The 16,513-nt window shown below is 41.9% G+C and overlaps 1 protein-coding gene across 1 annotated transcript in view; it reads left to right on the forward strand.

Annotated features, from left to right (window-relative positions):
• The window catches only part of LOC111954131 (MAM domain-containing glycosylphosphatidylinositol anchor protein 2-like), a 199,244-nt gene that overhangs the window by 72,760 nt on the left and 109,971 nt on the right, over positions 1 to 16,513 (forward strand). Inside the window, 1 exon segment of the mRNA XM_070435729.1 lies at positions 887 to 1,180. Within this exon segment, the coding sequence (XP_070291830.1) occupies positions 887 to 1,180 (294 nt within the window).

Below are 16,513 nucleotides of genomic sequence, written 5' to 3' on the forward strand. Positions count from 1 at the left end.
GCGAATTTGCAGGTGCCCTGGTGGAAGAAGTGGGGTAACATCTCACAGCAAGAACTGACAAATCTGGTGCGTCCATGAGGAGGAGATGCACTTGCGACTTAATCAGCTGGTGGCCACACCAGATATGACTGTTACTTTTGATTTTGTCCCCTTTGTTCAGGGACACATTATTCCCTTTCTGTAGTCACATGTTTGTGGAACTTGTTCAGTTTATGACTCGTTGTAGAATCTTGTTTATGTTCATACAATTACTTACACATGTTAAGTTTGAAAATAAACACAGTTTTGACCATTGAAGGGTGTTTTTCTTTGGTGATAATGACTGAGAGAAGGTCTCATTGGTATAGATTTGTGGTTGAAGTTCCCCTCTTTTGCCTCATGTTTAGAGAGGACAAGACCTGACTCCTTAAGTCTGATTTTATTGGGAGCAAATCTATCAGATTTCTGATGCATTTTAGTTATTGATTCCCCTCTTTGACCTTCGTTCATGACGTCTGTTTGTGMGTCAGCTCTTCATTGCATTGTCCAWTGTTTTACCATTGCTTACTTACATTTAACCCTTTCTCTGCTGATCACCATGTTTGGTGAATGTTCATACTGTTCCCTACCTACTTTAATCCAAGCTAACAGCCAGCACTCCAACTCTCTCCGTGGCATGGTTCTCCATAATAGCAGTGTGTGTGGCCGAGACTCAACTCAACTCATACTAGCGATGTGTGTATGTGGCCGAGCACTCAACTCAAACTCCATCAAATCCATTGCAACATGGATGCTCATTCGCTTTCCCATCCCTCCCCCTCTCCCCCYGTCGACCATTCCCCCTTACCCCGCCAACCGACTTTCTAGAGCCCCATATCAGTCCCTCCTCTGTTTTTCTCTTTCTTAGTTCCCCCCAACCTGACAGTGCCACGGGGTAAGAGCCCCCTGGTGGTTCGGGAGGGTGACACGGTGGAGCTCGAGTGTCTGGTTTCAGGGAAGCCCAAGCCCATTATCCTGTGGTCTCGGGCCGATAAAGAGGTGCCCATGCCGGATGGGAGCCTGCAGGCTGAGAGCTACGACGGGGTGCTGCGGATCGTCAACGTGTCCAGAGAGATGACCGGCTCCTACCGCTGCCAGACCAGCCAGTTCAACGGGTTTAATGTGAAGCCCAGGGAAGCTGTGGTGGAGCTCATCGTACAATGTGAGTAGTGGGTAATGGTATGAGTCTGGAGGATTGTGTGGGGGTAGGTATGTGTGGGTGGGATTGTGTGGAGGATGTCTGTTTGTGTTTGATTGGGGGTCTTCTGGTGGTTGTTTTTATTGTTTTGTGTTTCGGTGTTTGTATGTTGTGTCTGGATTGTCTGTGATCGGTTTTGTGGTAGTTCTGTCTATTTGCCTTGTCTTAATAGCCTCATTCAGACCAGACTGCACTGAATGTGTAATCGTGTATGTGCTTCTGTGCACTTACATTATGTGTGTAACAGAACATTACAGCAGCCTCAATGGATCTCATCCCTCTCTCTTTCTTTCTCTTTCTCTATCCACTCCATACCTCTCGCCCTCCCACAGCCATCCAATGTTCCTTTGAAGGGAAGGGTTTAAAATGAGTCCCATCCTCTATAGGTGCACTGTCAGGACACACATATATGCACACTCACATAGGCGCCTGAGCAATGGGGCAGATGGAGCAGATGCATCCCCACATTCAAAATAGGAGCAAACAGTTATGTTTTTATACCCCACTTAATTTTTTGAGCAGTGTATTTGCTAAATAAAGCGAACACTTAAAACAACCACAATGTTGTTTCCTTATGCTTCCTGGCTGATGTTTGGTCACTTTTTGAATGCTGGCGTGCTTCACTCTAGTAGCATGAGACGAGGTACTACAACCCACACAAAGTGGCTCAGGTAGTGCAGCTCATCTAGGATGGCACATTCAATGCGAGCTGTGCAAGAAGTTTGCTGGTCTGTCAGCATAGTGTCCAGAGCATGGCAGGCGCAAAGCAGGAGACCAGGCCAGTACATCAGGAGACGTAGAAGGAGGCCTAGGAGGGCAACAAACCAGCAGCAGGACCGCTACCTCCGCCTTTGTGCAAGAGGAGCACTGCCAGAGCCCTGCAAAATGACCTCCAGCAGCCACAATTGCATGCTTGCAGCATATGTCTCACAAGCCTCTGAGGATCTCATCTCAGAGACCTAATGGCGAGTTCTAGAGCTAAAATCCTCTGGCGAGCACATGGAGGGCCCACAAAGAAATGCCACCCCACACCATGGACTACCCACCGCCAAAACCGCGTCATGTCCCAGGATTGTTGCAGGCAGCAGAACGTTCTCCACGCTGTCTTCCAGACTCTTCACGGCTGTCACATGTGCTCAGTGCTGAACTGCTTTCATCTGTGAATGAGCACAGGGCGCCAGTGGCGAATTGCCCATATCTTGGTGTCTCTGCAAATGCCAAACGTCCTGCACCGTGTTGGGCTGTTAAGCACAAGACACCATCCACCTTAGTGGACGTCGCCCTCATACCACCCCTCGATGAGTCTGTTCTCAGGGAACCTGTTTATGAGCAGACACATGCACATTTGTGCCCTGCTTAACGAGTCATTTTTGCAGGCCCTGCAGAGCTCCTCCTTCAACAAAGGCGGAAAGGGGGATAATAGGTCGTGTACATCTTGCTCAGTACTCTTTGCGCCGTGGGTTGTTTGCCCTCCTACGGCCTGCCCACGTACCCCTGATGTACTGGCCTGTCTTCCACTAGGAGCTAGCGCCTGCCATAGCCTGCTGACACTACGCTGACAGACACAGCAACCTTCTTGCACACAGCTCGCATTGATGTGCCATCCTGGGTAAGCGTGCGACTACATATGAGAAGCCACTTGAGTGTAAGTATATTATATGAGAGACGTTCTCTGCATCTCTGCTTACCAGCATAGAGATAGAAAGCACCCTAGACATATCCCAAAATCTCATGTGAGAGCGATATGAAGAACACCTCAGAGCCTAGAATCTGCTATATATAAGTAACTCGAAAAGGTTCTGTGGTCACCACCTGCAGAATCACTCCTTTATTGGGGGTGTCTTGCTAATTACCTATAATTTCCACCTTTTGTCTATTCCATTTGCACAACAGCATGTGACATTTATTGTCAATCAGTGTTGCTTCCTAAGTGGACAGTTTGATTTCACAGAAGTGTGATTGACTTGGAGTTACATTGTGTTGTTTAAGTGTTCCCTTTATTTTTTTGAGCAGTGTAGTATAATGATCCATTGGGCAATTTGTCATTTTCAATAATTAGTCATGTTTTGAGCTAGTCTGTATTAAAATAGATCCATATTAGATCCATATTATATGTTATATAATAATTAACAGATGACATGTTGCACCCCCTCCCCCTGTCGCCTCAAGATTAATGGTTTTGCCAGCTGGAAAGTTTTGCTTCCCTCCCGACGCCACTGTTTTGGTTCAGTGCAGTTAGAAAGCTCTAGTTGCACCACTGGTGTTTAAAATTAATAGGCACCTGCAAAATACATTTTGGTTGTGCTGTTGTATCGTTGTTTCATGTCTGATGCTCTCAGGGTGTTGTTATATATCATTTGAGAGGTGTGCACCACAAACTCATTTTGTCATTTCACTTTACCTGTCAGAGGTATGATGAGCACGGGCATGTCTGATTAGGCTTCACTGTATCACAGCATCTGGTAGAATTTAAATTGCTTGTGTCCTCTCTCCTCGCCTCCTAAAAACCCATTGGAGGAGAAGGTCAGTAGGGAAGGACCTCTGGCTTTCTCATCCAATGGATTTTTAGAAGGAGAGAGGGCACGAGGAGTATTCAATTGAGGTTCTCCCGCTGACTTACAGTTGCCTTCCATCAGCCTACCAAAGTTTGCAACTTTGCARAAAACTGCATATCTGGTAGTTTGTGGGCTGTCAATGAGTAGCTCATGAGTAGCTCAATTATATTGAACAAAAATGAAAAAGCAACATGTTGGTTCCATGATAAATTAGCTAAAATAAAATGCGCAAAAAAGCTTATTTCTCTCAAATTTTGTTCACAAATTTGTTTAAATCCCTGTTAGTGAGCATGTATCCTTTGCCAAGATAATCCATCCACCTGACAGGTGTGGCATATCAAGAAGCTGATTAAACGGAATGGTCATTACACAGGTGCACCTTGTGCTGGGGACAATAAAAGGCCACTCTAAAACTAGCAGTTTTGTCACACAACACAATGCCACAGATGTCTCAAGTTTTGAAGGAGCGATGATGATGGTGTACTTACTACATGCACATGCTAAAATAAGGAATGAGGTGGGTAGATAACTAAGTGTGTCATTGTAGCAAAGTATTTATGAACTAAAACATAATATCTCTTAAACGTTTCTTTAATTTTTGTTCTATTGTCTATACAATAGGCCATAATTGATTTTGGCCCAATAGTCCTTGCATATTTTGCCGAAAAACCTTTAGGCCTACCAATATAAAAAATAAAAAAACGAACTCTGCATCTCTGCCCAGCCTGGCATGAATGGCCAAATGGATCCCCAGTGGCTTTGCAAGTGTGGAGAGGTTATTCTCTGCTGCCGGCCTGCTCTCCAGGCACCACCGCATGAGCCTGAAGCCAAACTCGTGTTTCTAACAATGAATTCTAAAAMTGAATTCAAAGGTACTTAGTCATTTTTTGTTTAATTTGTATTTATTCAAAGTAAGTCACAGTCTATAATRCACARTTTATAAACTATAATGATTTACTRCAACAAAATGTGACTCGTTTCGTCACTACTTCACAGGATAGCCATTTGAAAGTAAATAYCATTATTTTTGTATGTGTTTTTGGGCAGAAATGCCTTCTGGAACATGTGAACTTTCATGTGCATTAATAACAAACRTGTATGCCATCTGTAAATACAAATGAAATTGTTAAAGTACGAGCCTAGTTGGTTTAGCCATGGAAAAAGKAGGAACCTTCCCGCTAGCCATGATTGGCTGAGATAATGGATGAGCTCGACATGCCGAGAGATGAGTTCGGATTGGTCTGCCAMGCTTCTGTCTATAACATGAGCTGGTCAGTATTTGTAGGTAATCCATTCTAACGCAGTTTTTTTTTWAAGATATCGAAGTGTTGCTCTCCACTTTCTGGAGGACCGAGTTTTGAAATCAGTCSAAGGCCCGGTGGAATTAGAATATGATAGGTAYGGAGATGGAGAAAATTCTGGCCTWTGTTTGCAAATATGAGTCGAAAAGAGAACACACAGAAGGCTGTATAAAACACCTGTCTCCGGGTTACATCTTCAAACTAAGGGCAACYATGGCATTCGTGACAGAGAGGGAGAAGYGACCATCCATGTATATGGGTGAGATAGTCTAGCTAGCTASATTTTCAGATATTACACRTTCCTAATTTTGTCAGGAAGCCGTTTTCGTTTCAAGTTAAARGTTACTGTTAGGTAGCTAGTTAACTGGCTGGCTTGCTAGCTAACGTTACATATATGATCTGTGTAGTAATATTATTCGTATCTCAGAGCCATTTGCATTGCTAGTTATAGCCTAATGTTAGCTAGCTAACATTGAACCTGGTTGGTTAGTTACTTGCAGATTCATGCAGGGTAGTAATGTTATGAGTTGGGATTATGGTTCATTGTTTAGCTATATAGCTACATGTCTAAACAAAAKACTCCACTATGCAAGTAACCATTTCAATAGAATGTTCATCATGTCACTGCGGCAACTGTCGATAGACATAGTTGGTAAATTCGCACTGGCTATCTACTCCGATTTCAGAGCACTMTCCTCTGAGTGTGCCATAGCGCAGAATATCTGACGAAATTAAGAAACGCTCAACACCCGTTGAATATGGCCGGTGTCAGTAAATGTCAGCAAAAAAGTKTAATTAAATTGTTGACAGCAGCACAGTTACWGTCATCAACGCTCTGGATAACATAACATTCTAACCAGCTCTGCTAAGGCGAGTAAAAGGGTCAGAGTTAGCTGTTCTCTCATGTGTYTGGAAGTAGCTAGCAAGCTAGCCAAYGTTAGCCAGTTATCTCGGGAGTTTGACTGCTGCTGTTAGGTCAGAACACTCGGATCAACCCTACTCCTCGGSCAGAGTGTCCAGTGTGCAATCTGAACACTCCGAGAGCGAAACGCTCTGAATTTACGAACAGACATTCTGACAACGTTCTGAGTTTACGAACACCCAGGGCACAGTCTGGCACTCCAGATTGAATTAACGAATACACCCGTAGTATAAACCAGCCTTAGTCTTGAAATCTTTGGTGGTTTAGTACATGGCCTCACATCTGAATCCTTAGAGATGGGCGGGTCTAAGGCTTAAGAGGGTGTGAACGATGCTGAATGGGTGTAGACAAAGAAGAGCTCTCCAGTAGGTTTACCAAAACATTCAAGGGCCATTTTTCAAAAGTGAGATTACAAGTTTATCAACTTTCAAAGCAGAATTACTTTCCCATTGTACCTCAACTGTAGTGTATGATATATAATTTTCTAGCTCTTAATCTCTACTTTTATCCAATGTAAAAAACACAATTTCAAATTTTGCTACATAAATCCAAATTGAGCTGGTCGGTCACAAATGCTGAGCTCTTTATGTCCCTACCATGTCGCACACTCGCAAATGCTTCACAATGGATTTCTTTGTAGGCTATAGCCTTGAAATAATTGAAATAATATAGCCTAAATCATTATTTTTTGTTCCTTCTTCCTTCTGTCTGGCTCCTGACCTATTTAGAGTGTTTTTATGCTGTTTAATATGACATGTAGCCTATTTGAAATAACGTAAGCTTACGTTCACCTTTTCAAGTGTATTCAAATACTTTTCATTCAAATCCATATGGTTTGGTTTCAATACTTTAAAACCAAATGGTAAGTCCAGGTATTCACAAAAATAGATGGTGTTGGTTAAATTGTGATTTTAATGAATGAAGTGAATTTGGAGTGGCAGTTTTTTTTCCCGTAAGGAAATGCTGCGCTGGAGTGGAGCGCAAGCACCACTCCATGAGCGATGAACGGGATTTCTGACCGCTCAACTCCGCTCACATGCTCTGTAAGACATGTCACCCATCGAGCACGTTTGGTATGCTCTGGATAGACGTGTATGACAGCGTGTTCCAGTTTCCACCAATATCCAACAACTTCGCACAGCCATTAAAGGGGAGTGGGATAACATTCCACAGGCCACAATCAACAGCCTGATCAACTCTATGCAAAGAATATGTGTCGCACTGCATGAGGCAAATGGTTGTCACACCAGATACTGATTGGTTTTCTGATCCACGCCGTTTCCGTTGCTACACCAGGTAGGCTCGTAGTTTAACAATTGTATTCATATTTATAGATGGCATACAAGTTTGTTATTAAGGCACATGAAAGTGCACATGTTCCAGAAGGCATTTCTGCCCAAAAACCTATACAAAAATAATTATATTTATATTCAAATGGCTATCCTGTGAAGTAGTGACGTGCGACATACGCCCAGTTTCCTGAAACAAGTCACAAATGTACTATCAACTATCCTTAAATGTATGTGTTGATTTGRATAATTTATGCTATAGGTTCGAAATTCATGAAAATGGACCAATGYGTCAACATCGCAATGTTGCGCAACCACACTCTTTTGCCTTACAATATCAATCAGATTAAAATGGGTCACATAATAGCTATATTAACCATCATTTTCTCATCTCATTTTAATGGGAAGGTAGTAGGATATGTTTCTCACCCTTTTCACTGACTATTCATGCCTTGCCCTATCAATCAAGTGCGCTCCAGCTGTCTTTGCCATGCCCGCTCCACGTGTCTTGATAGATTAAACTTTTATATTCTCTTCACAAACAGCAAACTCATCAGGCTTATCACATTTCGATGGCTTAATACAAGGTAATTAACCCTCAGAATCATAAAAGATATATATATTTTAACCACTAACCAACCTGTCGACAAAAGAAAAGCTTATGTGGGAAGCTGCTCCATCAAGTCAATTGATTGAGGCATAATTCTGATTATGTCAAATATAATTTTCAAACATTGTCACTTGTTGATATTTTGCTAACATTATAAAAGTAAAATGAACTAGAGGAGACAATGGCATATGCTTAAACGTTCTTTTATTTTATTCCAGGTCACCAGTTAACATCGTGTTACTTTCGTCCCACCCGTCTCTCCTGTAAATTTTCCCAGGCTAACACCCAAGACTAGCTAGCATGATACTTGAAACCTATGCTGTCATTTAGTCACTAGATGGGTTAATAAAATGACATACTGTATGTTTGGAACCTTAAAGAACTAAACACAACTCTACAACCGAAAAACACTTCCAGGTCAGTTCTTTTTACTTACATCGCTCAAAAAAAATGTTGTGATAACTCGGCGAAACATGCTCGGACTTGGCTGTTTTTTTGCAGGGAGCTCATCCTCTGCATGAGGAACATGCTGACTTCACTATGTCATTCTAGGTTCTGTCTTATCTGAGAAAATGGGCGTTTTACTTTCGCCCTGTGTTACTTTTGTCCCGTCTCTCCACTTGGCTTAATACTACATGATTAAATATGTGAGAGAAAAAATGTCTTCCCATGCTGTTTACAGGCATTTAACACCATTCTGCATTTTTGCCATCTTTTTTTCACAACATCAATTGGTTAAATCAATTTTTTTTAACTTTTTCATTCTATTAAAAAGTAACAGTCCTGGCTGAACCCCATATGAGAGCGCACCATGACCGCTTTGCGTTTACAATGCAGCCAAGCTGTGTCTGTATGCGCAGAGCCCCACCTGTTTTGAGCCCCACATTTTTWGCCTAAAATATATAAATAACACAAATATTTGTACTTTTTKGGGGGGGGCGGGGCTTGCCTGTTTTGCATGTTATTTTGGTATTAATACGTGTCACATATCAGTTTACAAACAATGTAAAAATTATATATATTATATATATATATTATATATATCATTATATATATCATTGAGTTAATAAAGCCACATACAAACATGCTCTCTTTTTTGTTTTCTTGAGTAAGGCAGCTCCTAAATGCAGGTGTTTCAGCCTAGCCCAGTGCTTTCTGTGGTGGTGGGGCAAGCCAGCAGAAAATACAGAGTGTTGCTCCGTGATTGGCTCAATGTTTGTCACTCATGGGGACTCATGTCACTGTCAAGTGAAAATTTTAGCCCTTCGGCTGCTGCCATAGAAGTGCCCATCCAAGAAGGCTCAGGGTCATTGGCCACAGATAAAATTACATCAAATCATGTTATATGTACAGTAGCTTTGATTGGACTGATCATGTCAACATCATACTTTCACAATCTTAGCTAGCAGTCATCATCATGAATCAAGTTGACAATCTACTGGCAAATCCTTTTTAATCCTTGTCATATGAAGAGAAATAATGAAGAGAAATTATCAGTAAAACGTATCGGTGCTCATTGGCCATTGGACATAAACATTACACAACAAGTTCGAAATCGCAAATTCAACGAGTTGTTTGGAAGGAATCAGTGACAGTGTCTGGGTGGTCCCAAATATGGGATTAAGGGACTCTTTTACAAGTTTTATTTATCCTACGGTTCTGACTTGGTGTACAGGGTGGACACTGTAAGAACAGCTCATGTTCTGAATTCTGTCGCTGTATATTTCAAAAGTGCTAAACATATAGTTATATTGACTAACGTTACGTCCTTCCTAGCTCGCTCATGAATGTCTTAATCAAAGTTATGATCCGCTTGTTGTCCGCTTATGCCGTAGTTTGTACATCTCAAATGTCATTAGAAACCACATTTGTTTTAGCAAGTCAGCCATATCAGCTWTGTTTTTTTTAAAGGCAGTAAATGAGGCTGAATGAACTGTTTCGCTGCCAGAYAAGGCTCTGCTGATAGCCAGGTGTAGCTGTGRTAAGGTGTTGGGACTGCTGTTGGGACAGCTTTATGTAGGCCCTAACAGTTTTTGGGCACTGTTTGTCACCGTTATAGTGCAATTAATGTATTGTTTAGTGTTGTGTAGTGGCTTTGCTGACATGCATTCAACTTTTAMATTTTTTTGCCCCACCAAGATTTACATGCTAAAATCGCCACTGCTATGCGCAAAATGAAAAAGTACAGGATATTTGTAACAGGATAAAACAGCTCTGCTGTTTCCACCCTCATTGCATCAAATATTTATGCTGCTGAGACAAGTTTTAAACATTTTCATGGTGACACTGTGACAGCGCAAAAAAATAAGTAAGACGGACGTCGAAACTCAATCTTTAACCAGAGATACTATAAAACTATTTGGTAGAATTTGCTTTGAATAATATATGTTTTGTCTTGAAGACGTTTTGTCTTGCTTTGACTCTATTGTTCCATAGGCCAACATGTACTTTTGTGGGGCACAACAAACCGAGCTAAACAGCACACAGTTCTTCTCTCTAAATTCCCTTTCCCCTCTGTCTCACTCACTCAATTGGGTGTCTCACTCACTCAATTGCCTTCCGACCGCTCCCTCTATACATGCATCCTGAGTGCGCACACATGCTCCCATTAGGCCTACATAAATAAATGTATCTAACTGATGGGATACACAAGCTACATTCCTGTATCTAACTGATGGGATACACAAGCTACATTCCTTGCGAAATAACAACAGTTTTATCACAAATTCAAAATGGACTGGTTGATTGAAGTAGGGAAATATGTGTTCCAACAACGAACTGCAGTTTTGGAATAATTACGTCCTGTCTATTTTCCACTTTGGCTACTTGCAAACTGCTAGTGCCATTTAGAACAGGTTAGCCTAAGGCTAGGCTATAACCACCCTACACATAGACAGGTTCCACACTGAAAACATGCATAAACATTAGTTTGATAAAGACAACAAGCATATTTTGATCAGAATCTGTCACGATCGTTATAATGAGTGGACCAAAGCGCAGCGTGATCTGGGTTCCACATCTTTTATTTATAGGTGAAACTCACAGCAAAACAAAAACAATAAATCTCAAAATGAACCGTGAAGCTAACAATAGGGCTAACAGGCAACTATACATAGTCAAGATTCCACAAAGTACAAAGGGGAAATGGCTGCCTAAATATGATCCCCAATCAGAGACAACGATAAACAGCTGCCTCTGATTGGGAACCATACCAGGCCAACATAGATGTATAAATCACCTAGATAACCCACCCTAGTCACACCCCGACCTAACCAACATAGAGAATAAAAAGCTCTCTATGGTCAGGGTGTGACAGTACCCCCCCCTCAAAGGTGCGGACTCCGACCTCAAAACCTGACTCAATAGGGAAGGGTCCGGGTGGGCATCTACCGTCGGGGGCAGCTCCGGTGCGGGGCGAAGTACCCACTCCGCTCGCAGATACGTCATCTTCCATGGCGGCTCTGGTGCGGGGATCGTTGCCGGAAGCTCCGGACCATGGATCCTCGCCGGAGGATCCGGACCGTGGCTCGTCGCCGGAGGAACCGGATCGTCGCCGGAGGAACCGGACCATAGATCGTCGCCGGGGACTCCAGACCGTGGATCGTCGCCGGGGACTCCGGACCGTAGATCGTCGCCGGGGAATCCGGACCGAACACAATGGCATTTTATCGACGGCAATTTGAATGCACAGATACCGTGACGAGATCCATTGTCATGCCATTCATCCGCCGCCATCACCTCATGTTTCAGCATTTTAATGCATGGCCCGATGTTGCAAGGATCTGTACACAATTCCTGGAAGCTGAAAATGTCCCAGTTCTTCCATGGCCTACATACTCACCAGACATGTCACCCATTGAGCATGTTTGGGATGCTTTGGATCAACGTGTACGACAGCGTGTTCCAGTTCCCGCCAATATCCAGCAACTTCGCACAGACACTGAAGAGGAGTGTGACAACATTCCACAGGACACAATGAACAGCCTGATCAACTCTATGCGAAGGAGATGTGTTGCGCTGCATGAGGCAAATGGTGGTCACACCAGATACTAACTTGTTTTCTGATCCACGCCCCTACTTTTTTTYAAGGTATTTGTAACCAACGAATGCATATCTTTATTCCCAGTCATGGGAAATCCATAGATTAGGGCCTAATGAATATATTCCAATTGACTGATATTCCTAATATGAACTGTAAGTCAGTAAAATCTTTGATATTGTTGTGTTCATATTTTTTGTTCAGTATAATTTTYGTTGTTGGACATAAAAGACTGTAAATTCATCAGGAAATCAGCTCAAAGTGACTTTAATTTAGGAAATCTGTTCCCAAGAATTCCCACGCATAAATAGAGCGGCATATGTGATTGTATCCCAAAGTAGGCTAATCAAGGTTTGAAATTATTATGTATTTGGCAAATACTTTATCCGTTTGGGATTCTTGCGGTTCGTTTGCAGTGTACACATTTTTTATAACTATGTTCCACCACCCCGACCATCCGCTCAAGGAAAAATTGTCCCAAGGCTGAATGTAATTGGGGACTCCTGTTGTAGAGAGTGAGGTGAGGTGAATGATCTTCGTAGCGGCTAAATCCTTTGTTTACCGTTTCAGCCACTGCATCAGTGCGGAGCCAAGCCCAACCGCTAACCTTTGATATGTGTTGTCAGTCATCAGCGTTATAATCACAATCAATTCTATGMCAATTGGCTGTTTAGTCTTCAAAGCACATCAGAACTTCATTAATGTTCCTCACAGAGCCAACTCATTAATGACTGAACTCAGATGTGATGGCCATGTCAAAATAATACCTTGAAAAAAAGGAACAAAAATAAAATGTCCCCTCTTCCCCAATAACTGTGGTCACTTGAGTTCCTACTCCATCATAGTCATGTTGTGATTGATTACTTGTTCTATAAAGGGTTATTACGGTGTGTTCCATATACACACCTAGGGCGGGTTTCCTGGATACAGATCAAGCCTGGTTTTGGACTAAGGAGCACTTTCAATAGAAAAATCTCCTGTTTGTGATTATCTGGTCAGTGAGTATTTTCTTGGCTTTAGAGGGAATAAGTACAGGAGTTTTGATTGAACATGTGAGAGCCAAACTAACTAACTAACTGGGCCATGTGAGAAAACAATGGGGATTCGAGCCATGGAAACTTTAAAGCACCAATAACAATAGAATTTATGGCACACAGTCACAGAATCAACCCTTTCCCTAAGTTTTCCTATTTCCTATAATCACTTGCCAGAGAAACCATATGCATTCACCCGGCGCCATGCATGGATTGCTTTAATTTCCCTCATTCACTCGTTCTTTTTTCTACTTTCTCCTGAAAAACTTCCATCTCTGTGAATGAGTGATACTGCTTTGAATCCCAGTCTTTGATTTTAAATATTCCATTCAAATCTACATTAATGAATACAAAATGAATACTAGCGGGAATAAATTAGCCTTCTGCTAATTAGCCGTTAAGCCATCTTAGAATGTCACATCTTTAGGAGAAGTGGGGTTTCAATGGAAGGGAGTACAGTACTGTACTGGAGCTAAGGGGCTGTTCTGAAGCCTGCGGTGTATGTGTGAGTGCGTGTGCGTGTGTGTGTGCGTGTGTGTGGATGGGTGCCTGCCTGTCTGAAWGAAAAAATCTTCACAGGGGGAATCCATATTTATGGATGAACACAACTGAACACAACTATTTTTAGAACACAAGGCCAGAAAGAAATGTGGGCATTTATCTATATGCCAACTGTGCGCAACAATGCCTAATTTATCCTAACCATTACAAATATATCCTAATTGCTAATTCAGTCAATAATAAACAAGTGCCATTTTAAAATGTATTTATTGAATCCGCAATATCAACTGGTTATATTATATTGTTGAACACAATCATCAAAAAGGCATTAACCTCAGCAGTGGYGCTTGATTGTAGAAGCCTATGGCTTTTATTAATTTAGCCCTTATCACAGTAAAAACACACTGATTTGATAGTAAAAAAAAACATAATGTAATATTACAGAATAAAATATAACAGAATATTTTTCCAAATGAAAAAAGGTTGGCCGCGTGGAGTGACACGGATTTTGCATCTGGAACAATTATTCTCAGAGTGACAATAAAAAACGGGTTCAATCTGGCGAGTTGAAAGAMAAWWWTWTCAGGGTTACCAACCAAAATCGATCTACTTTTGACAAACACTTTACATGATACGTTTACATATATTTGTTCAGTCTACAGTGCATTCGGAAAGTATTCAGACCCCCTTGACTTTTTCCACATTTTGTAATGTTACAGCCTTGTTCTAAAATTGAGCAAATTGTTTTCTTTTTCCTCATCAATCTACATACAATACTCCATAATGATAAAGCAAAAACAGTTTTATCAATTTTAGCAAATGTATAAATATAAAAAACAGAAAAATCACATTTACATAAGTATTCAGACCCTTTACTCAGTACTTTGTTGAACACCTTTGGCAGCGATTACAGCCTTGAGTCTTCTTGAGTATGACGCTACAAGCTTGGCACACCTGTATTTGGGGAGTTTCTCCCATTCTTCTCTGCAGATTGGTTGGATGGGAAGCGTCGCAGCACAGCTATTTTTAGGTCTCTCCAGAGATGTTCGATCGGGTTCAAGTCCAGACTCTGGCTGGGACACTCAAGGATATTCAGAGACTTGTCACAAAGCCACTACTGCGTTGTTTTGGCTGTGTGCCAAAACAATCCTGACTAGTCTCCCAATCCCTGCCGCTGAAAAACATCCCCCCAGCATCATTATGCCACCACCATGCTTCACCGTAGGGATGTTGCCAGGTTTCCTCCATACGTGTTGCTTGGCATTCAGGCCAAAGAGTTCAATCTTAGTTTCATCAGACCAGAGAATMTTGTTTCTCATGGTCTGAGAGTCCTTTAGGTGAAAGTTGGCAAACTCCAAGCGGGCTGTCATGTGCCTTTTACTGAGGATTGGTTTCCGTCTGGCCACTCTACCATAAAGGCCTGATTGGTGGAGTTTTGCAGAGATTGTTGTCACTCTGGAAGGTTCTTCCATATCCACAGAGGAACTCTGGAGCTCTGTCAGAGTGACCATCGGGTTCTTGGTCACCTCCCTGAACAAGGCCCTTCTCCCCCGAATGCTCAGTTTAGCCGGGCGGCCAGCTCTAGGAWGAAACTTCTTCCATTTAAGAGTGATTGAGGCCACTGAGTTCKTGGGGACCTTCAATGATGCAGAAWTCTTTTGGTACCCTTCCCCAGATTTGTGCCTCGAAACAATGTTGTCTTGGAGCTCTACAGACAATTCCTTTGACCTCATGGCTTGGTTTTTRCTCTGACATGCACTGTYWACTGTGGGACCTTATAGACATGTGTGCCTTTCCAAATCATGTCCAATCAATTGAATTTACCACAGGTGAACTCCAATCAAGTTGTAGAAACATCTCAAGGGTGAGCAATGGAAACAGGATGCACCTGAGCTCAATTTAGAGTCTCATAGCAAAAGGTCTGAATACTTATGTAAATAATGTATTTCTGTATTTTAAATTAAAGAATCTAAAAACAGTTTTCACTTTGTCATTATGGGATATTGTGTTTAGATTGATGAGGGAAAATGTATTTAATCCAATTTAGAATAAGGCTGTAACGTTAAAAATAATTTGGAAAAGGGGAAGGGGTCGGAATACTTCATTTATTTTTTGCTGAGAAAACTTTGGGGGAGAAGTAAAATCACCGCCCACGGGCTGCCTTTTGGGGAACCCCGCTCTACAACAACACTGTAGATCCTCATGCCTCACACACAGGCAGCTGCAATRCAATGTGTGGGGAGGAAAATAGAGTTAAGGTGAATATTGTGCCTCACAGCATCTCCAATGCAATGATGTGGRAAGAAGCAGATCTTAAGTTGAATACAGCATATTCTGAAAAGTAATGTAGCCACGTTTTTAATTAGGTGTGCTGGTGCTGAGCTAGAGCCAATTCCCTGTGGTTCACTCAGGTGGTTCAATCAGAGGGGCGGCAGGTAACCTCGTGGTTAGAGTGTTGAACTTGTAAGCGAAAGGTTGCAAGATCGAATCCCCGAGCTGACAAGGTAAAAAGCTGTCGTTCTGCCCYTGAACAAGGCAGTTCACCCACTGTTCCTAGGCCGTCATTGAAAATAAGAATTTGTTCTTAAATTACTTTTCTAGTTAAATAAAGGGGAAAAAAAGATCCCTCTTCACAAGAGTCCATCACACATTCTGAATGCCCAGTGGTGTAAAGTACTTATGAAAAAACACTTTAAAGTACTACTTAAGCAGTTTTTGGGGGTATCTGTACTTTACTTTACTATTTATATTTTTGACAACTTTTACTTTTACTTCACTACATTCCTAATGAAAATAATGTACTTTTTACTCCGTTCATTTTCCCTGACACCCAAAAGYACTCGTTACATGTTGAGTGCTTAGCAGGACAGGAAAATGGTCCAATTCACACACTTATCAAGAGAACTTCTGTGGTCATCTCTACTGCCTCTGATCTGGCAGAATCACTAAACACAAATGCATCGTTTGTAAGTGATGTCTGAGTGTTGGWGTGTACCCCTGGCAATCTGTACATTTTAAAAACAAGAAAATGGTTCCATCTGCTTTG

Source organism: Salvelinus sp. IW2-2015, linkage group LG28 (genome assembly GCF_002910315.2).
Source record: "Salvelinus sp. IW2-2015 linkage group LG28, ASM291031v2, whole genome shotgun sequence".
In the NCBI taxonomy this organism is placed as follows: Eukaryota; Metazoa; Chordata; class Actinopteri; order Salmoniformes; family Salmonidae; genus Salvelinus; species Salvelinus sp. IW2-2015.